The sequence below is a fragment of the Malania oleifera genome, chromosome 8 (assembly GCF_029873635.1).
Source record: "Malania oleifera isolate guangnan ecotype guangnan chromosome 8, ASM2987363v1, whole genome shotgun sequence".
In the NCBI taxonomy this organism is placed as follows: Eukaryota; Viridiplantae; Streptophyta; class Magnoliopsida; order Santalales; family Ximeniaceae; genus Malania; species Malania oleifera.
The window spans coordinates 60,750,233-60,777,503 of NC_080424.1; the positions used below are offsets into that span (position 1 = coordinate 60,750,233).

The 27,271-nt window shown below is 38.4% G+C and overlaps 1 protein-coding gene across 1 annotated transcript; it reads right to left on the bottom strand.

Moving 5' to 3' along the window:
- Nucleotides 1-21,873: 21,873 nt before the first annotated feature.
- LOC131162499 (protein ECERIFERUM 2-like) lies at nt 21,874-25,770 on the bottom strand. The gene is made up of 2 exons (XM_058119055.1): nt 25,164-25,770; nt 21,874-22,858 (listed from the first exon to the last, which is right to left on the bottom strand). Exons 1-2 carry the CDS (start codon nt 25,641-25,643, stop codon nt 22,010-22,012), a joined length of 1,329 nt encoding a protein of 442 aa, XP_057975038.1. The 5' UTR covers nt 25,644-25,770; the 3' UTR covers nt 21,874-22,009.
- Nucleotides 25,771-27,271: the final 1,501 nt, after the last annotated feature.

Genomic DNA, 27,271 nt, shown 5'->3' on the forward strand with positions numbered 1-27,271 from the left:
TAATTTGCAGCCCTAGAAAGAAACTAAGCTCACCCATCATGCTTATCTCAAATTCACTTTGCATGCATTTGGCAAACTCATTACACAACTCATCATTAGTTGCTCCAAAAATGATGTCATCAACATAAATTTGAACTAGGAGCATATCATCATTTTTGGATTTGATGAAGAGTGTAGTTTCAATTTTGCCATCGGTAAACCCATTTTCTAGAAGAAAACCACTAAGCCTCTCATACCAAGCTCTAGGAGCTTGTTTCAATCCATACAAGGCTTAGACAACCGGTAAACATGGTCTGGATATTTATGATTTTAAAAACCGGGCAGTTGTTCTACATATACTTCCTTGTTAATATAAACATTTAGAAAAGTTCTTTTAACATCCATTTGAAACAATTTAAAATTTTTAAAAGTGGCATAAGCAAGTAGCATACGAATGACTCCAACCTAGCAACACGAGCATATGTTTCATCAAAGTCTATCCCCTTTTCCTGATTATAACCCTGGGCAACTAGTTTAGCTTCATTCCTAATTACTATCCCTTTCTCATCTTTATAATTTATATATACCCATTTAGTTTCAATAATTATATGATCATTTGGCCTAGGAACTAGGGTCAACACTTTGCTTCTTTCAAATTGATTAAGTTCTTCTTGCATGGACATCACCCAAGACTCATCCTCTATGGCTTCTTTAATATTTTTAGGTTCTTATTGGGACAAAAAATTAGAATGACTTACTAGGTTCTTTAAGAAAGATCTTGTGACTACACCACGAGATGATTCACCTATGATTTGATCTATATGATGGTTCCTAATGAATTTCCAATCTCTAGGCAACTCCTGAACTTCATTTTCATTGTCATTATCTTTAGATGATTTATCATTTACTTCTAAATTTTCACTTGCATTTTTTTCAATAGATAACTTGTCTAAGCATTTTCTAATGTTAATATCATCTTCATCATCTTTCTTAGAAAATGGATTAGATTCATCAAATATGACATGGATAGATTCAATGACAGTCAATGTTCTTTTATTGAAAACTTTATATGCTTTACTATTAAGAGCATAGCCTAGGAAAATGCCTTCATCAGATTTAGGATTAAATTTCCTTAGATGTTCATTAACCCTAAGCACAAAGCATTTACAACCAAAAACATAAAAATATGAAATATTAGGTTTATGGTTGTTCCACAATTCATAAAGGGTTTTATTAAGTGACAGTCTAATCAATACCCTATTTATGACATAACAAGCAGTATTTATGGCCTCAGCCCAAAAATATTTAGGTAGCTTATGTTCATTTAGCATAGTTCTACCCATTTCTTGTAATGACCTATTCTTTTTTTCTACCACACCATTTTATTAAGGGGTCCTAGGTGCAGACAAGTTATGTGATATGCCCTCTAGGTCACAATAATTTTCTATGCCCTCATTTTTAAATTCAGTGCCTCTATTACTTCTAATATGAGTTATCTTATAAACGTTTTCATTTTGAATTCTCCTGCAAAGTTTAGTAAACTATTCACATGATTCATAACACCCATGTGAATCTAGAAAAGTCATCTACAATGACAAAAGCATATGATTTACCACCAAGACTTTGCACAAAATTAGGACCAAACAAATCCAAGTGAAGCATTTCATGCAAGAACCTGAACTGTGTGACTGGGTTTAAATAAATAAGAGAGGGGTAAATTGGGAATTTGGCGGATTTCGTCGACAAAGCTAGATTTCGTTGACGAAGCCTTTGTTCTTCTCGTCAACGAAATTCAGAAACTCATCGACGAGGAGAAGCCGAGGAGTCTCGAAAAAATCGGTGATCTCAGATTCGTCGACGAGGTCACCGATTCGTTGACGAAGGTAGTGAAAGATTCGTCGATGAAGGCACCATTTCCTCGACGAATTGGGCCGGGTCAAAGGGCTATAAATAGGAAATTTCATTACTTCTTCATTAAGTAACTTCAATCTCATCTCTCTTTTCTCTCTAAACCTTTCCCTACTTTGTCTCTCTCTAGATTTCTTTGCCGATCGTTGATGGAATCGGAAATCTGAAGTTACCAAGAGGATCGTGGAAGGATTCTCTACAATTTCTACAGATCGAAATCTCGTTTTGGAGATTTTTGGGTTTCGACAAAAAATCGAGGTAAGGCTTGGTTTTCATTTCTGATCCGGTAGTTTTTTAGGTAACTGTTTTGTGAGTATATTCTGTACTGTGATTTGTAGGTTTTGGAACTTGGTTCTCTGTTTAGGGGCCTTGGAGTTCGGGATTTGTTATTTGGGGAAAAGGTAAGGGGAACTATGTTTATATTGGTTATTTTTGAAATTCGACTCTGTGGAACTGTGGTCCAAGGTCCTGTGTGTGTTTTGGCTACTCATTTGGAGGGATCTAACGGGGAAAACTATGGGTTTTTCATTATTACAGTTTTGGGAAAAAGAGGGCGACGGGCTGAATCCCGAGTTTTGTTGAAAATCGAGTATATGTGTGATTTATACTGTGATATTGGGATGGCCATGCCTTGACTTGTTTAAACTATATTTGTTTGAAAAACCATGATTTAGATTACCAAATGGGTGTGGTTTGTGTGGTTATATGAGCATGCATGTGTGTGTGATATGTTGAAATGCTAGTAGGAACTGGGTTCTGAAATTGTTCCAAGTATTGAGAGTGTCCGACTCTATATCCGAGGGCATGTGTTTATCGCCTACCACGTATACAAGAGTGTCCGACTCTATATCCGAGGGCGTGAGCCTATACCGACAGATCAGACCGAAGGGTGTGGATCCACTAGTTAGCGCCGGTACGATCCCATGGGAGTCGGGGACTAGCCATGTGCCGGTGGCGCAGTGCTTTGTGGGTTTGGCTGGTCCAATGCCGGATTGTGGCTGACCAGCTTCAGGCCAAAGGGTCTGACGACACCAGGATTGCTGATCATGTGTTTGTGTGCGTGTATGCACCGTGTGAACTAGTACTAGATTTCATTCAACTGCATGTCTGTTGTATCATGATAACACTCAAATGCCACACATCGATATAATCTATGTTCTTCCTTACTGAGAGGTGTCTCACCCTTGTTGTACGTACACTTTTTATAGGTCCTTCGGGTAATCGGAACTAGTATCCTGGTGTAGGAAGCATAGTGGTCGGTGTACCGCGTTTAGTGCTAGGTAAATGCTAGGACTGTAATTTTGGTGGGTTGCCATTTTGGGATGTGTTGGGCACCTGTTTGTATGTTTTGATAGAGCATTGTGTCTGCTCTTGTATGGACTCTGGTATGGTACTGCATATGTATATATGGTTTTCCGCTGCGTATATGATTGTGTTTGGATGTGTTTAGGGTGCCTAGGAACCCCACGGGGTCGAACCCTCATCCTTTGTATTATATCTGTGATGATTTTTATGATACAAGTATTGGTTAGGTTACATTTTCACCCCTGGGTCCCATTTTGGGGTTCGGGGCATGACAGCTTGGTATCAAAGCTAACCAGGTTACTAGATCTTGTAGACTTGGTTAGGCTTAATTGTGAGTACATACCAGAGTATAGGATGTGGATATGGGTAGAGTTGGTTGAGGGTTGTTCGGTTGCTAGACCAGGATTTGTTGACGGTATTTTCTGTTTTTCCTGGAATGATGATTCCAGTAAAAGTAGGGTAGATCACTAATCACTTTCGTGTCGGTGTGATAAGACAGACCTAAACCTGATAGGGAGTAGTTAACACGATTAGTGTAGATCATTGTGTTAGCTGTATGTATTGTAGGGATACTGATAGATTCCTATTGTGTTACAGAATAGAGCCCAAGGATAATAACCTAGGAAGTGGCTCCAAGGGGACTGCGAGTGATGAGTCTCCTTCTGTGCCTCGAGGTTTGACGAGGCAGGTATTATGGGAGATCGGGCGGAGTGTGGGGAGACGCGAGCGCTCTCCTACTGCTGTGGGGTACACCATTGAGAGGTTCACACGCATGCATCCTCCGACGTTCTCTAGAGGACCTGACCCAACGATAGCAGAGGATTGGGTGGAGAATATTGAGAGGATCTTGGAGGTCCTGCACTACATGGATAGGCAGTGAGTTCTTTATGCTACTTTCCAGCTGTCTGGGGAGATGGGTCGATGGTGGACTGCGGTGAGTCTGTTGGAGAAGCAGAGAGCTGGTTTAGAGGAGATGACGTGGAGTCGTTTCAAGGAGGTGTTCTTCAACAAATACTTCCTGGATTTTGTACATGATGCGAAGGCAGATGAATTTTCTACTCTGACTCAGAGGAGTATGACGGTGCAGGGGTATGCGGCTCGGTACATAGAGTTATCCCGCTTTGCGCCATGTTTGATCTCGAGTGAGTATGAGAAGACTCGGAGGTTTGAGAAGGGCCTGAGGAAGGATATCAGTAGACTGGTGGGTATGCTTCAGATTCGCGAGTTCTCGGTGTTGGTGGATAAAGCCATGGTGATTGAGACCGGTATCTAAGAGGATAAGGCGGATCAGGAATCGAGGAAGAGGACAGTACCTTATGGTTCTCAAGTAGGATCTCGTCAGGGATCGTGCAAGAAGAGGAGCAAGGGCTCGGGTTATCGTTAGAATACCGAGTACCAGGATTCTGAGATGAGCCAGACTAGTGGTCACTGTACCAGGTGCCACAGGCGGCACAAGGGTGAGTGTCGATTATTTGAGGGGAAACTGCTACAACTGTGGCCAGCCAGGTCACATGGCACGTGATTGTCGAGCACCAAGACGAGATGTGCTTGCATTCAGTGGGAACCGAGGGAGCAATCAGATACCTCAGGGGATCGTTCATGTGAATACAACTTCGGCTAGAGTATACTCTCTTACTCTAGTGGATGTTGAGCATGCAAGTAACGTGGTGACAGGTACCTTATTATTGCTTTCGAATAAAGCTTTTATTTTTTTTTTATTCGGGTGCAACCCATTCCTTTGTGTTTGTGAATTTTGTGGGACGGTGTGGGGTTGAGACCCAAGACATGAATGAGGTGTTATCTGTTACTACACCATTTGGGAGTGTATCTTTCTATAGGAAGATGTTGGTAGACTGCCCAGTGGAAATTCAGGAGAAGTTGCTACCGGTGAATCTTGTGGTATACGACATGTCGTGGTTTGATGTCATTCTGGGGATGGATTGGTTGTTCTTCAATTATGCTGTGATCGACTGTCGTAGGAAGGTGGTAGGTTTCAGACCTCCTGGGGAGCAGGAGTACGAATTCGTGGGATCGTGTGTGCATTCATTGCCATAGATTCTGTCGGCACTACAGGCGAGGAGGCTACTCTTGGACGGATGTCAAGGGTACCTAGCTTGTATGAAGGAACCGCCACGGGATGAGTGGAGACTCGAAGACATTCGGGTAGTCAGCGAGTTCCCGGATGTGTTTCGAGATGATTTAGCCGGTTTACCTCCGGATCGTGAGGGGGAGTTTGCGATAGAGTAGCTGCCCGATAAGGCACTGATCTTTAAAGCTCTGTAGTGGATGGCTCCAACAGAACTTTAGGAGTTGAAGGAGCAGTTACAGGAATTACTGAACAGGGGTTTTATTCGACCTAGTGTTTCGCCCTGGGGAGCTCTAGTATTGTTTGTGAAGAAGAAGGATGGGTCGATGCAGATGTACATTGATTACCATGAGATTAACAAGGTGACTATGAAAAATCGCTATCCTTTACCTTGTATAGATGATATCTTTAACCAGTTATAGGGCACGCGGGTCTTTTCGAAGATCGAATTGCTGTCAGGATATCATCAGGTGAGGGTTAGAGTGGAGGGTGTAGCGAAGACTGCTTTCTGAACCAGATATGGCCACTACGAGTTTTTAGTCATGCCATTTGGGTTGACGAATGCACCGGTGGTGTTCATGGACCTGATGAACAGGGTTTTCCATGAGTACCTAGATCAATTCGTGGTGGTATTCATTGATGACATTCTTGTATACTCGAGGAGTATGGAAGAACATGTGGAACATTTGAGGTTAGTGTTATAGATTCTGCGGGAGAAGAAGGTGTATGCTAAACTGAAGAAGTGTGAATTCTGGTTGAGTCAGATTGCATTCTTAGGCCATGTGGTTACTGGGGGATGGTATATCAGTGGATCCTAGCAAGATTGAAGCTGTGGTCGACTAGGTAAGGTCAAAGAATGTGCAGGAGGTTAGGAGTTTTCTAGGACTGGTAGGTTACTATCGTCGATTCGTAGAGGGTTGTTTGGACCTCTGAATCGATTGACCAGGAAGGGAGTCCAGTTTGAGTGGACCAGTGATTGCGAGTAGTGCTTTCAGGAGTTGAAGCACCGACTGGTTACTGCTCCAGTGTTGACCATTCCTTCAGGGGATGATGGGTTTGTGATTTATAGTGACGCGTCTTTGAAGGGCCTGGGATGTGTGCTTATGCAGCAAGGTAAGGTAGTGGCGTATGCATCTCGATAATTGAAAGAGTACAAGAAGAATTACCTGACGCATGATTTGGAATTTGCTGCTGTGGTATATGCACTGAAGATTTGGTCACACTATTTTTATGGGGTGCAGTGTGAGATCTTCACTGACCATAAGAGCCTCAGGTATTTCTTCACACAGAAGGAGTTAAACATGAGGTAGAGGCGGTGGTTGGAGTTGATAAAAGATTACGATTGCACGATTAGTTATCACCCGGGGAAGGCTAATGTGGTAGCTGATGCGTTGAGTCGAAAGTCAGGGCCTACGACTGTATCTGTGATTTTAACTCAGTGTCACATTAGACGGGATTTGGAAAGCTCAGGTATAGAATTGGTGATTGGTGACCATCAGGCTTACCTTGCTTGTTTGGTGGTTCAACCAACCTTGTTTGAGCGTATAAAGGCCGCATAGGCTAGTGATATAGAATTGACAGAAATTATGGAAAAGGTACAGCAGGGACTGGCTATAGAGTTTAACATCTCTGAGAGAGGTGTGTTGAGATTTGGGACTAGACTATGTGTTCCGAACGATGATGAGATCAGAAGGACGATTTTAGAGGAGGCGCATCGTTCTATGTATATGGTACATCCTGGTAGTACAAAGATGTATCGGGACTTGCGCGAGACCTTTTGGTGGTCTGGTATGAAGAGGCAGATTGCTTAGTTTGTGGAGCAGTGTCTGATGTGTCAGCAGGTGAAAGCTGAACATCAGAGGTCGGTAGGGCCATTGTAGCCTTTGTCTATTCCGGTGTGGAAATGGGAGCATATTTCCATGGATTTTGTGACTGGATTGCCACCAACGCTTCACGAGTAGAATGCTATATGAGTGATCGTGGATATATTGACGAAATCTGCTCATTTCATACCGATGAAAGTTAGCTATCCTTTGAGTAGGCTAGTAGATTTGTATGTGCAGGAGATTGTGAGAATGCACGGAGTACCGGTGTCCATTGTGTCAAATCGAGATCTGAGGTTTACTTCTTCATTCTAGATGAGCTTGCAGGAGGCATTGGGGATGAAGCTTACTTTCAGTACATTATTCCACCCCCAGAATGATGGACAGTTGGAGAGGACGATACAGATATTAGAAGATATGTTGCGAGCTTGTGTGTTAGACTTCGGTGGTAGTTGGATATAGTTTATGCCACTGGTGGAGTTTGCTTATAATAACAGCTTCCAGTCTAGTATCGGGATGGCACTATTCGAAGCTTTGTATGGTCGGAGGTGTCGATCTCCTTTGTGTTGGAATGAGGTTTGTGAACGTCAGGTGTTAGGACCTGAACTTGTGCAGAAGGCGTCCGAGAAGGTGGGTTTGATTCGAAAGAGGATTAGATCAGCTCAGAGTTGGCAGAAGAGTTATGCAGATATTCGCCACCGTGAGTTAGAGTTCGAAGTGGGAGGTAAGGTATTTCTGCGTATCGCTCCGATGAAAGGGGTGATGAAATTTGGGAGGAAGGGCAAGTTAAGCCTGAGGTATATCGGACCATTCAAGGTACTTGAGCGAGTGGGTCCAGTAGCCTACAAAGTTGCATTACTTACAACACTTTTGAGGGTCCATGATGTGTTTCACGTATCCATGTTGAGGAGGTATGTGTTGGATCCTTCACATATTATCAGCTACGATGAGTTGGAAATTGGGGATACTTTAGTGTATGAGGAGATACCTGTTCAGGTTCTAGACCGTAAAGTTCAGAGCTTTGTACCAGAGAGATACCGTTAGTGAAGGTATTGTGGTGAAATCACGAGGTTGAGGAAGCTTCTTGGGAACTGAAAACGGAAATACGCCGGAAGTATCCATAGTTGTTTTGAGCACTTGTACATGATTCTACTATGGGTTAGGATAGGTGGTTAGTCGTCGGGAGTGTGTGTGTATTGTGAACTCCTGAGACAGTTGTATATGTAACCACGGTATTCCTCCACCATAAGTGAGGGTATGTATGTGCATGATGGGACTGCGCTGTAGTAGTCGCTAGTTTCTTTTTGGTAGTTTGTTTATGTGTATTTCGAAAATAAGTTTATGAATGAGAGATGGTAAATTTCGAGGATGAAATTTTTGTGAGGAGGGGAGATTGTAAGAACTCGAACCGTGATAACTGGGTTTAAATAAATAAGAGAGGGGAAAATTGGAAATTTGGCAGATTTCGTCGACGAAACCAGATTTCGTCGACAAAGCCTTTGTTCTTCTTGTCGATGAAATTCAGAGACTCGTCGACGAGGAGAAGCCGAGGAGTCTTAAAAAAACCGGTGATCTCAGATTTGTCGACGAGGTCACTGATTCGTCGACAAAGGTAGTGAAAGATTCGTCGACGAATTGGGCCAGGTCAAAGGGCTATAAATAGGAAATTTCATTACTTCTTCATTAAGTAACTTCAATCTTATCTCTCTCTCTCTCTAAACCTCTCACTACTCTATCTCTCTCTAGATTTCTTCGCCGATCGTTGATGGAATCGAAAATTTGAAGTTACCACGAGAATCGTGGAATGATTCTCTACAATTTCTTCGGATCGGAATCTCGTTTTGAAGATTTCTGGGTTTCGGAGAAAAATCGAAGTAAGGCTCGGTTTTCATTTATGATTCGATAGTTTTGTAGGTAACTGTTTTGTGAGTATATTATGTACTGTGATTTGTAGGTTTTGAAACTCGGTTTGCTGTTTAGGGCCTTGGAGTTCGAGATTTGTTATTTGGGGAAAAGGTAAGGGGAACTATGTTTATATTGGTTATTTTTGAAATCGAACTTGGTGGAATTGTGGTCCACGGTCCTGTGTGTGTTTTGGCTACTCATTTGGGGGGATCTAACAGGGAAAACTATGAGTTTTTCATTATTACAGTTTTGGGAAAAAGGGGGCGACGGGCTGAATCCCTGGTTTTGTTGAAAACCAAGTATATGTGTGATTTATACTGTGATATTGGGATGACCGTGCCTTGACTTGTTTAAACTATATTTGTTTGAAAAATCATGATTTAGATTACCAAATGGGTGTGGCTTGCGTGGTTATATGAGCATGCATGTGTGTGCGATATGTTGAAATGCTAGTAGGAATTAGGTTTCGAAATTGTTCCAGGTACTGAGAGTATCCGACTCTATATCCGAGGGCATGTGTTTATCGCCTACCACGTAGGCAAGAGTGTCCAGCTCTATATTCGAGGGCGTGAGCCTATATCGGCAGATCAGGCCGAAGGGTGTGGATCCACAAGTTAGCACCGATACGATGCCATGGGAGTCGGGGACTAGCCATGTGCCGGTGGCGCCGTGCTTCGCGTGTTTGGACGAGCCAATGCCGGATTGTCGGGGACCGACTTCGGGCCGAAGGGTGTGACAACGCCAGAATTGCTGATTGTGTGTGTGTGTGCGTGTATGCACTGTGTGAACTAGTACTAGATTGCATTCAACTGCGTGTATGTTGTATCATGATAACACTCAAATGCCACACACCGATATAACCTATGTTCTTCCTTATCGAGAGGTGTCTCACCCTTGATATACGTACATTTTTAAAGATCCTTCGAATAACCGGAACTAGCGTCCTAGTGTAGGGAGCGTAGTGGCCGGTGTATCATGTTTAGCACTAGGTAAGTGCTAGGACTGTAATTTTGGTGGGTTGCCATTTTGGGATGTGTTGGGCACTTGTTTGTATGTTTTGATAGAGCATTGTGTCTGCTTTTGTATAGACTCTGGTATGGTACTGCATATGTATATATGGTTTTCCGCTGCGTATATGATTGTGTTTAGATGTGTTTAGGGTGCCTGGGAATCCCACGGGGTCGGGCCCTCATCCTTTGTACTGTATCTGTGATGATTTGTATGATATAGGGACATGTTAGGTTACATTTTCACCCCTGGGTCCCATTTCAGGGTTTGGGGCATGACATTTCAAGTGGTCTAGTGGTAGATGTAAATTTCTTTTTCTTAAAACTTGATTTTTGTTTGCTTACTCATTTGACATGCATCACAAATTTTACCTTTCAAAAATGATGTTTTAGGTAAGCCTTTTACTAAATCTTTTCTTACTAGTTTTGACAATAAGTCCATTCTAGTGTGTCCTAAGAGCCTATGCCATAACCAACTAGCTTCATTTATTATAGAAAAACAAGTTACTTGTTGTGAAACTAAGTTATCAAAAGTAGTAGTGTATAGATCTGTTTTACTTTCAACTATGCATTTATCATTTTCAAATGATACCTTATATCTTTTATCACACAACTCACTTTTGCTCAATAAGTTATGCGTTAACCCATCAACTAATAGAACATTATCAATAGCCAGGGAAGGATCCTTACCAACCTTACCTACGCTGATAATGCATCCCTTTGCATTGTCGCCGAACGTCACATACCTTCCATCCTTGGGAATGATTGATGCAAATTTTGCCTTGTCGCTGGTCATGTGTTGTGAGCACCCACTATCCAGGTACCACCTGTGCTTTTAGGAGGACGATCTCAAACACACCTGCAAAATAGGCTAAGTAACTGATGCTGGTCCTCAAATTTTGTTGGGTCCACAGGGGTTAGTAACTGGATCACCCTTAACTACCCACACTTTTCTAATTTTCTCATGCTTATTCCTAAGTGGACAATCAAATTGAATATGACCAATTTTTTTGCATTTAAAACATTTCATTCTACACTTAGAATTTTTAGGTGGGACTTGAGATTTTGATTTGCGTGTGAAATGTCCCAAGTAAAGATTAGGTCGTCTAACATTTTCAATACCATTAAAACCTAGACCCTCTTTACTTAGAGAATTTCTTTGGGTACCAAGTAGTTTTTCAAAATTGCATTTGCGCTCGGTGAATTTAAAAACAATTTTGGAGCTATCCTCCAATTTCCTCTCAAGCTCATCTATAGTCACATCTTTTTCTTTCAAAATCGAAGCATGAGAGGTTTTTTCAATTCCAAATGATTTTGACCAATTTTCACATTTATTTTTCAAATCATAATTTTCTTTGGTCATTTTATTCAACAATTTAGATACACGAATATATTCAAATTGTAATTCTATAAACATAGGCATGCAATTAGAATCGTAATCATCAGACGAATAATATAAAGATAAAAGGGAAGAAGATGATACCTCATCATCGTGTGCCATCAAGCACATATTAGCAACCTCTGAGTCGCTAAGGTCTGAGTCTGAGTTATTGCTACTTAATTTATCCCATGAAGTGCTTGTTTTCATGGCTTTCTTCTTTTCCCTAGTATCCTTTTTCAGTAGTGGGCAGTCCGACTTGATGTGCCCAACTTTGTTGCAATTGTAACATGTGGGAGCATTTGATTCTTCTTTTCTTTTACTAGACTCTCCCTTCTCAGATGCAGACTCCCTATATCTTTTGTATGACTTTCTATTCTTCCTGAAGAATCTGCTTAATTTTCTAGTTAGCATGACCATATCATCCTCAGAGTCAGGTTCGTTGCATTCAGTAGATGTATTAGTGGAGGTTTTCAATGCAGTCACCTTTTTCGCCCTATTATGTTCATTGAGTCTCTCATTATTGGCTAATTCATAGGTAATTAGGGAACCTATCAATTCATCTAAAGTCATGGCCTTAAGGTCTCTACCCTCAGAAATGGCCATAGCCTTAGCTTCCCAAACAGAAGGCAAGCCTCTAAGTGTCAATCTAGTGTACATGTTCTGAATGGACTCACCCACATTCATCCTAAAGGCCTCATATTCACTAGTCAGCATATCTATCCTACTATCTTTCACATCCCTAGTACCTTCATATGTGACTTCTAACTTATCCTAGATCTATTTTGCAGTAGCACATGCCATTACTCTATTAAACTCATTCACATCAAGACCATAATACAGATTATTCATAGCAGTGACATTCAAACTAACAACTTTCATATCATCATCATTATATTCTTCCTCAGTTTTAGGAAGTCTAATTGTACCCTCTGTTTTCATAGGAACATAATTTCCCTTAGAGATGATCCTCCACACCTTCCAATCTATATTTTGAATATAGATGCGCATCCTCTGTTTCTAGAAGGTGTAATTAACACCATTGAAAATCAGAGGTCGTGTGGAAGATGGTCCTTCAAGGAAAAGGGTCACGGTGCTATAAGCCATCTAAGATCTTTTACAAAATAACTATGAGCCTATGCTACGTGGCTCTTATACCAATTGTTTAGCTTTACCGTGATCCCAAAAGAGGGGTTGAATTGGTATTTTAAAATTGATGCCCTAGGTCAATATCCTAACAACAGTATTTTCACAACCCTAAAGTCAATCTAGTGCAAGTAAAATAAATCAATTACAATATGTAGCAGAAATTAAATAGCACAATTTAATCAACCAAGCATGCACCAGAAATCAGTAAAAAGTAAGTGACACCCAAAAGTGTTATCGAGGTTCGGTAAATTACCTACGTCCCCACCTTGGCTAACAAGCATAAGGATTACTACTATAATGCTCACTTAAGAGGGTGGAGCGGAACCTAAACAATTAGGTCAATTAGCACAGGGCTGACCTCAACCTTTACACACAATTTTTACCGGGCTGGATTACCGCCCCCTCAGGCCACGCCTGGAATACAACATTAATTTTCTCAATAAAACTGGTACAATGATTATGCTTTCATGTAAAACAGATATGTATCCAAGATAAGCAATCACATACACATCAACAATATGGATATAATGTAAGCTCAATGATGTAAATAGTTATGCAAACAACACTCAATAGGGTATGATCAATGGAATGCTCAAAAGTGTTCAATAAAAGCAATATCTTTGAAACTAGGTAAAGCAAATTTCAATAGCTAATTAAGATTCCAAAGATATCAATTAGATATTCAAACTAGCTTAAGAAAATTTTCTTCAATGAGATAAGCACATTACTAGTTTGAAAAATATTTTGACTTATTGAAAATATTTTTGCACAACAAAAATTAAAGTTATGGGAGTCTTGCAACAACTATGCAAAGACCCCTAAGCTTGCTAGTCTATCCCAACAAAGATTTATAATATAAAATCAGTGGGATAAAACTAAGCCAAACTCCCCAAAAATAATATCAATAATCACTCGGGAGTTTTAGCACTATCTAGCAATTACAAGCACACTCACTAAGCTCTTACAATACCAGGATTTATCAAAGGAGTGAGTATTTGAGGGTATTTGAGTAAAGTAGGATTTTTGGAGTAGAGAGAATTCTTGGATAATGATTTTTGATAATTAATTGCTAATCCTCACAAATGAGCCTATATTTATAGGTAAGGTAAAAAATATAACCATTTGGGACCTTCAGGGTATTATTAGAAAAGTTTCAAAATGCTTAAACACTATTAACCCACATTAACTCAATTTTACCTCAGTTAAAATAATTTTAACCCGACAAGGTTCGGGTGGCTGAACCGAGGTTCGGTCGCCCAAACAGACACATTGGTAAAAAGTCTTTAAAACGGTTGGGTTGCCCGAGTGTAGGTTCGGTAGCCCAAACAAAAGTTCGAAACATTTGTTCCTAGGTTCGGTAGCCAGAACGCACGTGTTTGGTCGCCCGAGGCCTATTTTGAACTAAATTCCTCGGTAGCCCGAGTTGGTGAGGGGTCCCTTTTAGAGGGTTCGGGCGCCCGTGGAAGATATGCACAAAAATGGTTCAGTCGCCTGAGTACTAAGTCAACTGTTGACTTTTGAACAGTTCGGGTGCCCGAGGAGTTTTGAGCTCCTGGGGTTCGGTCGCCCGAGCTCTCTCAAATTTTCCTATATTATTCAATTTTATTCATTTTTAACATTCCTCAATTTTGTATGATATATGTGCATGAGTGTTGGGACCTAGAGTCATACTAGGGTCTTACTGAGCTTACCATATATCCTATATGCATGACATGCAGGTAATTATTACCGACCATATACGTAATTACTATTACAGACCCATATTACATTAATTGAATTTACAATATGAAATAGAATCTTTAGGATCTTTAAATCTTGCTTCAAGTGCCATTCATTGAAATGCTCACATAGACCTGCACATACTCTTGAAAATCATCAAATACCTAAGTATTTGTCATTATCAAAATTGGGTGTGACCTATAAGGTTAAAATCGGGTCCTCTCCAAACTGTTTGTAGGGCTTCCCCCCTTTCCTCATATATTTCCTTTTTTTTTTTTTCCTTTAGGGAGGCAGCGCCTCACCCTTTTTCCCAGCTCTCTTTTTCGCTCTCCTTTCTATTCTCCTCCTCTCTTCTCTTTCCCTTTCTTTTCTCCTTACCTTTGTTTCTCTCTTCTTTCTTTCCTCTCCTTCTTCTTTCCTCCCTAAGATTGCTATGCCGAACCAGCTGCTACCTTGCCGTCGGCTAGACCTGTTGCCCTTCTCCTCTTCATCTTGTTGCTATTCTTCCTCCTCCCTTCCTGCTTGTTTAATCCCTCCAACTCTTAGCAATCTTTTCGGTTTCTCCCCCTTCTCTCCTTTCTCTCCCTCATCCCCGTTAATTGCTGCTATCCTCGTTAACTGCTATGCCCCTGCCATGCTGTGAACCTCCACCACTGTTGGACTGCTGTTCCTTTCTCTTCTTTTTCTTCTACTAGACCTGAGAGGACTATCTGCCCTACTGTGTGCTGCACGTGAGCAACCCGAGAAGACTCCTTGGTGTTGCCGAGAACTTCCTTAACCTGAAGCCCCCTGCTGTCCATGGTTTCTTGCAATCTCCATGGGCCAGAGAAAAAAACTCTCATCTCTTTTTCTTGTTTTGTTATTATTTCTTCTAAGTAGTCTAAATATTTGTTGTCAGTTCATTAAAGTTTCTTTAAAGATTTAATATTTTAATTATTGGTTGGGTGTTTTCATTAAAGCTTATTATTTTTTTCCTCCTTGAATAATATTAGTGCTGGATTCATTTTTTGCTTGCGTTAATAGTTTAATTGCTTATCGTTTGGGTTGGTTTCTTGAACGAAAAAAAAAAAAAATATCTACTTTAGAAATTTAATCAATTGGTTTCCTTACAAATTTAAATTTTGTTGAGTTTGATTTCATTTAAGTTTAGTCTTAGTAAAATCCGAGTGATTCTATCATGTTCCCGTTTACTGTTTAATTGTTAAAGTTCAGAATTTTGTTTAAGTTCTTAATCGCATTAAAAAAATTATTTTTTGTTTAAATTTGTGATTGATTGAGTTTCTTAGAATTGCATGTTTTAATTACTAGGAAAATTAGCATTTTTAATTTTTGTTCCGAAAGTTCAACACGTGTTTCAATTCTTCCCTGGTTAATTATAGGATTTTTTTTCTCGTTATTTAATTTGCGTGTTAGGTTTAGAATTTAAATTGCATGTTTGTTTAATTTGTCAAAAGAAATTTCAAACAATCCAGAAAACCCGAATCTGAACTGTGTTTAGTGCCTTCTTGTTTCTTATTTTCTAATTGAAATTACATAAAATTTGAGATTAAACTACATTTCTTGAGGAGACGATCTGACCTTTGGGCTAAATATTATACGACATAATTCCTATAATTGGGATAGCTTTCGAGCTGCTCATTTCTCGAGTGAGTCAAAAGTGACACCGTGTTTTTACGAGGTTCGGCTTATCCCTAGCCTACGGCCTCGCCTTTGGCAAACCACCAAAGGATTCCACTAAACCAGTTCCTTTCCAAGTGGAACAACACCGTTACACACTTCTTCAATAGGCTAGGGCCCACCTCTCCAAGTGATACCCCTCACTAGGTCACTCCTTCAATAGGCTAGAGCCCGCCTCTCCAAGCGATACCCCACACTTGGTCAACGATTTGAACACCTTGAATTGTCGAAGAACTACAAAAAATATGAAGTAAACACTACGTACAAGAATACTCTTAAACAGAGCAGATTAGTACAAATTCAGCACTATGTACTTCAAGAATTTAAATATCAATATGATATAGAATTGAAACTCAAGTGTAGAGATCACCAAGGGTTTTTTAGTGATTAAGAAAACTCAGTATGAGAATCGTAGGTTGATGATTCAATAGCAATTCATATGAATTCCCCCAGCAAGAGTATAAGTAATAGAAAACTTTGAGAGAGATTGAGAGTTTGAATACAAGACTGTTGTGTGATTGCATTGGTTATAAATTTCTTGGGATTAAGAGATTATTTATAGACTTTTTAGGATTAGTTTCCTTGTTTCCCAAGTTACTTGGAGTGTCTACCAAGTTTTTATAACGTTCACTTTTGAAAAACTAATTTTTAGAATTTTTCCGTTGAGGTTCAAAATTTAAAATCTCGTGGAGTCATTCGGTTGGACAAGCAACTGGGTAGTTCATGTCTCAGAGTCAGTCGGCTGGATAGGCGGCTGAGACCCTTCTATTTGCTAGAAATAATTTCCAAGGAATTGTTAGTCGGCTAACTAAACACAGTTCAAAAGGAGTTAGTCGACTGGACTTGTCAGTCGGCTGATTGATCTCAATCCAAAATGGTCAGTCGACTATGCAGATTTTCTAACAGATATGTTTGTCAGTCGGGTAGAAAAAATCAGTGTATTCTAGTCGGTCAGCTGACCAGTTAATTTTCTGAAAAACTTTCATTTGTTTTATTTTTAAACCCTTGTTATTTGAAAGATTCAAATGTATTTTTTCAAAATCATTTTCCAGGGTTAAAAATAGGTCTCTAAGTCTATGATGCATCCTAATGAGCTTCAAAAATATTTCAAAAGATATTTAAAATATAAAACACTTACATAAAGACTTCTTTAGGACATTTGCCATTCTAAGTACTTAGTCTTCATGCTTGTTTTTCTTTAAGCTCTCTTTGCTTTAAGCTTTGGTATACTTTAAGTTCTTTAACATCCATGCTCTCATATTCTTCAAACTTTAATAAGTCATCCTTGAATCCATGCTTTAAACTTTATGTTATCATCCTTCTTTGAAGTATAAGCTTTCATGAATCCTTCTATATACTTGAACTTGCTTTCTCATGGTTGTGTCCTGAAATGTCATTACTTAACCAAATATGTTAAGTTTCACTTATTTGTTAGCATCAAAATAGGATGTTAAGCCTTGTAAGGCCAACAACCCATCATGGCGTGGAAACATGACTATGATTATCACCGGTATAAAGGGTTCTGAACGCATAATTGTAAGTTTAACCATGGATAATATGAGAACAACGGATATGGAAATAGCAGATATGGAAGCAATAGATATAAGAACAGTAGATGGAAATGACATGAAAATAGAATACGTGAAAGCAGACATGAATACATAAATGAGAAATATAGAATATGGATGTGAATGTAATGAATGACATAGAGATAACAACATAAAGAGTAATGTAGTAAAGTATTATTAGTATTAAATATAGTATTACATGTATTTAGGGCAAGGTATACTTTTTGCTCGAAGACTTGTTGAGAAAGGCGAGTGCCCTAATAGGTATCAGATGTAGCCACATTAGACTGCATAACGTATTATGGCAGAGAGAAGCTACTTTTATGGGCGGATAATATTCCCTATTCTTAGGAACTTCTGCTAGTAAACTTTTGTGTGAATGCATAAGTACGAGATAAACTAACCACTTGAGGGCTTATTGAGTAAGATAAGTCCCCTGATATGCTTCAGTTGTGACCATAGGTTGCTTAAGGTATCTGAGCAAAGGGGTGCTACTTGTATGGGTGGGTAATCATCCTTATCCTTGAGAACTTTCGTTGGTAAAATACCTTACATGTGTTTGAGTGAAAACAGAGAATGATTTCATAATTGTGGTTTCACTTGAAAATATTGAATATATATATATATATATATATATATATATATATATGTTGTACTTAAACCTCATGACTGTCACACACTGATTTAATGTGTTCCATCCTTACTAAAATGTGTCTCACCTGATAGTTGAATTTTATCTTTTTTAGGACCTTTGCGTGATCAAACTTAGAGGGCTCGGGGTTGGTATAGCATTTTTGAAAGAAAGAGAGGGTGTAAACTTTGGTTATAATTTTTGGGGTTGTAATATATTTATGTTGTTAGAGTTGTGAATATTTGTGAATATTGGATGTTGGTTACTTTTGAGGTTGTATAGATGTAGAAACTCTGGTATTTTATTGAGGAGTTGTGATTATTTCCACTGCGTAACTGATATAGAGCCAGGTTCAAGTAAATGGAATACGTGGCACCTGAGCCCCACTTGGTGAGTTTAGGGCGTCACCAGGTGGTATCGGAGTTATATTTCAAATAACACTCCGGACCCTAGTTTTGGGTTCGGGGCGTTATAGAAGTGCTTTGGACTATAAGAGAGACAACCTCTCATTGAAGAAGTTGTAATGCATAGAGTTAAAACAAGTTGGATAAAATAAAGTGCTTTGAGTATGCTGTGTAATTGAAGAATACCCTTAAAATTAAACGGAAAGTTTTGAGGGATGGTTGTAAGACCAACAATGATATATAGATCAAAATATTGGGTGACTAAGAAACAACATATCCAAAAAGTAAAAGTTATCGAGATAACAATGTTAAGATGGTTGAGTGATGTAACATTAGAAGATAAAAATTAATAAATGAATACATTTTCAGTAAGTTAGGTATAACTCCGACAAAAGATAAGATAAAGAAGGGATGACTCAAGTAGTTTGAGCCCAAATAGGAAAAGTGAATTAGTTACTGTAAAAGTGTGACGCCCTGAACCCGCCAAGTGGGCCCCAAGTGCCACGTGTTCCAGTCACCTGTACCTGATACCATAATTAACATGCACGCAGCGGAATATAAATAAATGACCTCAAATAAATACCATAGTTCTATATAACAGCCCAAAAACGAACAATACAACATCCAGATATCCGTATCCACAACCAGTATTTAAACATAACCCAGTACAAATATATATCTGTATATATACTAGTATATCACAATACCCAAAAAAAAAAACCACCAAATACAATCTCAGCCTAAGCCTTTAAACTCGATCTCCAGAAGAACCTGAAAAGTTGTTAATCCACTAAGGTGAGACACCTCTCAGTAAGGGTGGAATAAATTATAACAGTGTGTGACAAATGAGTTTTAATATTTATATATCAAAATAAACTGCTTCTCACACAATATCAATAACAACTGAGAAAATGTACCATTAATAACATTTCCGACATCTAATATCATACACACATCTAATATGCACAAGTATATAATTTTTATGCAAGCGAACATCCCCGAGGATAGGGAAGATTACCCGCCCATACAAGTAGCTTCCCTCTGCTCTAATACTAAAAACTACCTACTAGAGCACTCACCTTACTCAGTAAGCCCTCAGGTGAAGAATCACCTAGCTGCCAGTATACACATCTTTATTATTTTAAAGGCGAAGGTTTCCAGGAATCGGGATGTCTACCCGCCCATACAAGTAGCATCCCTTTTGCACTAATACCAAGAAACTACCTAGCAGAGCACTCGCCTTTCTCAGCAAGCCCCCGGTGGTATGTTTACCTTGCTGCATGCACACACATGCATCACAATATGTTATACCATTATTATTATGTTTTAATTAAATTCACACGTGCACAACACATCCACACAAGAATCATGCATCTTATACTTCATCTTCCAATGACCTCAGTACATGACCCACATAGAGCAACTGCGTACATATCAGTATGTGACCCACACAGGCACCTACGTACTTCTTATCTACACGTGGCCCACATAAGCACCACTACCCACATAGGGTACATAACATGGCCCACACAGGTGCCACCATCCATACAGGATGCATAACATGGCCCACACTTGCGCCATTATCCACACAGGATATAACGTGGCCCACACAGGCACCACTCCAACTTCTGCGACATGTGGCCCACACAAACACCACTATTTACCAGTATCCAATCCCCATGACCTACCCGTCGTACATCAGTAGAACAAACTCCTTGACTTGCCAATGTCCTGCCCCATATAAATGATAATATGATGGGCTCCTCACCTGCCAACGTCATATCATGATTTATATCTAGGCAATATAACAACCTCCTCGTGCCAACGTTATATTGAGATGCATACGAATAATCACACCAGTTAGTTCACACAGACGCATCAATGCATTACCACACAGGTATCTAATAGATCAATACATTTCCACACAGTAGTCTAACAGATCAATACATTTCCGCATGCAAATCCAAATACTACAGTAATTCATATTCAATTGAATAGGAAAAATTGTTCCCATGTCACATGAATTTATTATCATATGCAATTATCGCAAATATAAACTTTAAATAAAATCATCATTTTCTAGTATTCAGATGGTTCTAAAAATTATACAGATAAATAATAAATTTCATATGCTCGTAAATAACCGGTTCATCTTAATAAAATACTGATATAATTTTATTCCCCCTTACTTGATTCCCTGAACCATGCCTACAAGGCTCCCCAAATTATACTCGTGACGCTCACCCGAACCTTGATTCAATAAAATCAACTCCAATAAAATATTATTTTAACCTTTCCTAATTTGCATTAATTAAATAATAATTAATTTTTAAATAACTCATTTATCCTAGTTTTGTGGTTATTCCTACAACGATTCCACGAGAAATCCGCTCCGCTAGATTTGTAAAGAATCATCTCTAGATTCTCGTGGTGGTGTTCAATCGTCAATTTGACTTAAAATTTAAGAAAAATTGAGACAAGAATGAGAATTTGCCTTTCCCCAAGAGATATGCCCACGTTACTTCTACGACAAATCTACTTCTGTAGATATGTTGTTGGCGGAGAATGGAGTCTAGTGGTATTTTTGGATTTTCAATTGGGCGAGAATCCGCCACGAAAGAGAGGAGGAGTGAAGAGCGTGAGCTGAGAGAGTTTTTTTTTTTTTTTTTTCTTTCTTTCCCTTTCCTTCCTTTTCTGCTCAGCGTGAGAAGTTTTTTTTTTCTTCTTTCCTCTCTTGCTCACTCTAGGAACTTAAGCACTAAGTTTCTTTTTTTTTTTTTCTTTCTTTTATCCTTACTTTATACTTTTTATATACTTATATATATACTTATATATATATATATTTATATATATATATATATATACCCACAATCCTCAAATTTCCTAATTTAATTAATTTTTTTAATTAATTAACAATCCTCAAATGTCCTAATTTAATTAATTTTCTTAATAATAATTAATTAATAATATATATATATATATATATATATATATATTTTGGTTGTTACAAAAAGATAGTAAAGTTTTGAAGCACACACCAACACACCACCTCATATGTATGTGTATATACATTCACACATACACACACACTATTAATTAAGGTAGGAGAGACAACCTTTATTTTGCACTTTTTAATATTGTTGTTGCTAAAATACTCTTTAGCTTCAAATTTTAAAAACAAGGTTGATTTTTTTTCCGAGTCATAAATAAAAGAAGTAAATTAACGTTTCTTAGAAAATTACCCATATCTCCCCCATTATCCTTCTAGAATTTTGGAGCGTACATGTAATATCTTCGGTGCGCATTTCAACATACACGAAAATAAATAAATAAATTAGCCAAATAAATTATCCATAATTAATTTATTTTAAGAGTCAATCTGACAAACAAGTAACAACATCTTATTTCTAATCCAACACTTAAAACTAATTAATAAGTTACCGCCATCCACACCCTTCAACGTTTTTCTTTCAATTAATACCCCATTCCCTCTTAAGTTCATCCTTGAGCTCTGCCAGTTGATTTTGTGGCAGGGTCACAGTCAGCATCCAACCGCTGCCGCCACCGCCCTCCCCGTTTTCCAGCATCGGCAGCAACAAAACCACCCCCTCATCACCAACCCCATCAAAGTAATAACTGGCCAGAACTGGCTTATGCCCCCTTATTTCCATCCCATAAACCTTTGCATTTTCCAAGTTCACAAACGTCAAGTTGGCTCCATACACTACCAAATCCACATTCCCATTTTCCCTCTCCATCATTTCCTCTATCATGCAATTCTCATCCGCCCTTTTCTCGGAAATCAGCTTTCCCAGTACTGCCAAATCGGCTTTCCCAACCGAGAAATCAGCTTCCACCACCCTCAAGCTCTGCCCATTGCTAGGAATTTCATTTTCCCTGTCCGGGGAATTGCTTTCGCAAATGGTCACGACCCGGGGACCCGAATCTTCCCGGATCTTTGCCAGAGATTTCCACACCACGGCGGAGAGGATCTCAAAGGGTCCACCAATCTTTGGCTGCTGTAATGTTTCCAGCTGCGTGGCAGTGACATGGAAGGAGTGGGTTTCCATTTTACAGTTATTGGCGGTTACCCAACAGTCCCCCACCGGGTCGACCCGTTTCACGGAAAGCGGATTCTTGTGAACTGGGGAGTGGGATTTGGACTGTCCGGTGATTGACGGCCGGAGAGTCCACTCGGGATGGTACCCGGAAATGAATTGGCCGAAGAGGTTCATGTAGGTGGTGGCTGAGAAAGCATCTCCGAGGATGTGGGCCCAGCTGAGCCCCATAGATACTCCTCCGCATTTGAACCATGTGATCTGCATGCGCAAATCGGAAAAGTCAAGGCTGTTTGGTTGGTGAGAAGGGAAGATAAAAGAGAAAGAAAAGAAATGGATGTGGGAAGGAGAGATGACTCCATTGCTTTGCATTTTTCTTGTTTGGTAGAGACTGGACGAAAAGAACAAACACTTTTTTCGACTTTGAAACTTGAAAAATATTACTAAAATAATTTTAAAATAATTTATTTAATACTTAATTATTCAAGAAAGTGAAATATATATATATATATATATATATATATATATATAAAATAAACTAATAAACAAATATTTATTATATTACTAAAATAAATTTTTTTAGGTTGTATTTGGCGGCTTCAAGTTTGTACCGTGAATTCCACTTTATATAAATTTGAATAAAATATAGTATAAAATTATATTAAATTGTGTATAAATTCACAAATTCAAACCCAAACAAACTTTGTTTCTTCTTTAATGTTTTCTTTTAAGTTGCAATAGAAATGTAAACACAAAACTAAATAAATAAAGTTCTTTATTTTTTATTTCATTTTATTAATGTTCTAAAGTTACAAACAAGTTAATCTTAACTCATACATGAAAACTTAGAATTCAAATCTTAAATCTAGATCTGGGTATATATATTCCAACGACAAATACAATAATTCTATATTACATTTAATCTAAGCTCAAATTCAACTTCAAATAACACATAATATCAATTAAACATAGCCTAAGATCGAAAAATGTTAATGTAAAGGAATCCATTTCCAAGTGGGGGGCAATAGGTGTCCATAAATGGGAGTAGATGGGTCATGAATACTATTAAATCTCATGGGTTGAGAAGTTGAAAGGGACCTTATGTTAATTCAATTCTCACCAACTATTTTGTCCTCTATATTGAATGTGCCACCCAAATTGTAATTTGGATGTGGTCCATGATGCAGTCATACACTGCACATCATATATATTATGGGTTTTGGAGAGAAGTAGAATAATGAAAAGGTATATTTTGTAATATATATTGAAATCATATATGTGGAAGAGGCAAACTAAGGGTCTATCTCTTGTTTTTCTTTTTTGCACATATATGTTTAATCTTAGGAATAGATTGTATTGAAGTGAAATCATGGGAGTTGAAGAGTGAGGGAGAAAATTCAAGATTTACCTTTTCATCTTCCAAAAGACTTTAACTTTGGCACTTAAATGAGACATGCATGGAATTGGGTAAGAGGGGGAAAGGGGAGGGTGCAAGGGTTTAGGGATAACATTTGATGCAGATAAAAATTGATAATCTTCTTTTTGTTTTTTCTTAAACAAAATCTTTAATTCAAATGCAAGGAGTTGCAGATAAAATTGTTTATAGCCACCTAATAAGCACCCATACATAATATGTGTATGACAATGGTAGATCGATTTCGCTTCTTCTAAGATTTAAAGAGTGTTTTCTTAAAACTGATTACTTTAATATTATTTGATTTAAATATTAAAACATGTAATTTTTTTAATTTAGTTTTAAATTTGTATTAGTTTTATAAATACTAACCAAACATGTTACTGATTTTAAATTTTTAGTTTCTATTTTTAGTTTTTCATTTCTATTTCTATGATTTTTTACAATGATACCAACTGGGCCCTTAATTTTTGTCAAATTTTTTGCATTAAAAAAAATTGACACTAAATATACCTAAATATGTCTTTTTAAAAATTAATATTTATTAATTAACACATTCCTATCATCTCCTTTCATTTTGTTTAAGAAAAAGTTATCAATATCATCGCATTGTGTCTTTGTCACATATGCAATGGTATTAGTGCTTTATTTTCATAATCCACATTTTTCATTGATTATTACATAAGAAAAAATGTATAAGAAAAACATTACCTTTAAAAAACAAAAAAAAAAAAAAAAAAACAATAAAGCATGCAAACGAGTCGAAATTCAATTTATTAAATTTAAGCTTAGTCCTCAAAGTATTATATTTCAAGTCCCTAATTAAGAATTTCATCGAAATTAAAACTAAAATTTTAAGGTTGTTTAGAACTTGAAAACTTTTTTTAAAACAACGAAAAGGAAATATAATTTTATCTCTAACATTTAATTTTTTGAAATTTTTAATTACAATTATTCACTTTTAATAGTATACAATCTAGAGAAAATTTACAGTAAAAAAGTGAATTTCTTTTTTTTTTTTTTTTTATAAAACATTTTTTTTATCGAAGTGAAATCTTAAGGATTAAATTGTTAAACTTAAAATTTCGAAAAGATAAAAGTACGATTCAATCAAACTTCAGGGGCAAGAAAATATTGTCAGATTTAACTTACCTGCAAATAAATGAGAGGGGAGAAGAACAGGTGGGGGCCAAGAGGTTCGCCGGCGATTAGGCGGTAACGAAGGGAAGGGTCGCGGCCGACGGCGGCCATGCAGTCGTGGAGAGCATAGTTACAGCGGGCCTCGGCGTAGCGAATGCCGCTGTCGTTGCACTTGAGGAAGGGGCGGCCAGAGGAGGAGGAGGAGCCGTCGGGGGCGGAGTGGCGGCGGATTCTGCCGGGGGTCATGCAGAAGATGTCAAGCCAAGGGAAGGTGGGGTCCTTGAAGTCGTTGACGTGGAGGCCGCGAACGGCGTCGTTTTGAAAGAAATAGAGGCCGTGCAGGTAGTGGAGCTTCATGGCAAGGTCAATGTTCCTGAACTCGTGCACTTTGTCCTCCCCCGTCACCCTGGACGGCACCGTTGACGACATCTTCACGATCACCTCCATAACTTCGCCCCCCTCCCCCTCCCCCGCCGACGACGACACCACCATCTCAATGAGAGAGAGAGAGAGAGAGAGAGAGAGAGAGAGAGAGAGAGAGAGAGAGAGAGAGAGAGAGTTGCAGGAATACGTATAATGGAGGTCTTCTGCTGGAGCAGTAGCTTTATAGAGGCTGGGGGAGGATAGTTGAGGAGGTTGGAGCGCCTTGTAATTAATAATAGAAAAATAGAATTTATTTTAGTTTAAATTACATTTTTGAGTGCGTTTTCATTTAATTTGTTCATGGAATTATTTTTTTAACATTATTATTTATTTTATAATTTAATTTAATTTACTTTTTCTTAATGCTGATGAACGATTGATCATATCTTACACAAGTAATTTGGATTATATAAGTCCCTATGCTTCTTCACGGGGTACAGTAGAGCTCAACATTCATTTTTATGAATATACTATTATTTTCCATGTTTAGATTTCGAGCTTATTTATATATACCACCGCCTTCCAAGCTAAAAATATAGGTAGTAAATCAGTGATAAATAAAAAAACAACGCATTTCAACTAGTATCAATATAATCTTCAAATACAACAAGATATTTACTTAATTGGGCCTATTAGTATATCAAGCCGAAACACATGCTACATATACAATGTCAAGTCTAGTATAATAAGTAGCATGTTATAAATTACTAATTGTTGCAACCCGAAAATCGAACGTCCTTCACGAATCATCCTCGATAACGATAACTTGAAAAAGTTCAAGCAAAAATGACTTGGAGGACCCAAGGAGTACCCCGAAGGATCACTCCGATGCTTAAGTAAGGGACTAATAAGATATTTTGAATTGCAACAATAGAAAGAGTGAGTATGAGTGAGATGTCTTACCCCTTCTTTAAATCCCTTTTTATAGTAGTGGAGGTTGACCCTTTATTGATTCGGTATTAGTGAGCGCATTATTGCGCTTATGGGGGTTATAAAGTTTTATGGGCATTTATATGGTTTTTTATTTTTTATTTTTTATTGTAGTCTTGTAACGGTTCCCTCCTATGAATGTATATGTATTAAAGTTTGCATGTTGGCTATGTAAGGAGGTTTAATGGCGGAATCGAAGCTATTCCTCCTTTTGAGTGAAGATATTTTGGGGTATATTAGTTGCCTCCCCTTTGATTTTGAATTTTTTGAGACTTGTTTACAAAGTTCGAAGACTTCTAAAACTGTTGAGCCCCTTTTTTTTTTAACCCAATTCTTCATGTTTCGGTTCCATCTGAGCTGAAGGGCCGACATTCGGCTATCCGAGTCCTATTATCCATAGTTTGGCTTCTTCTGAGTTGTATATTCCTTTTGGTAAACTCTGTCCGAGCCATTCTCGTGACCATTCGACTTTATCCAAGCCAATTAGAGAGCCAAGCTCTGTTCGTGCCGCATTTTGGGGAGATTGGCTCCTTCGAGCTGCATTTAGATAGTTCGAGCCAATAGGTGGTTTGTGGCTCTTGCGTTAGGTGAATGTCAACTCATCGGAGTCGTCCACTGAAGATCCGAGCCACGGGAATAACTCTAGCTAATTTCGAGTTGAGAGAGCGTTCTGGCTAGTCCGAGCTATATACATAGGATCTCGAGTCAAATGGACTAACACTGAGTTGTTTTTGCTGTGGCCAAGTCATGTCTTGGCTTGCTTCGTG

Excerpts from the sequence above, each read along its gene's own strand:
- LOC131162499 (XM_058119055.1), bottom strand. The coding sequence starts at position 25,643 with ATGGTGGTGTCGTCGTCGGCGGGGGAGGGGGAGGGGGGCGAAGTTATG. Across the intron at positions 22,859-25,163 it reads CCCCTCTCATTTATTTGCAG|ATCACATGGTTCAAATGCGG; the intron begins GTAAGTTAAATC and ends TTGCGCATGCAG.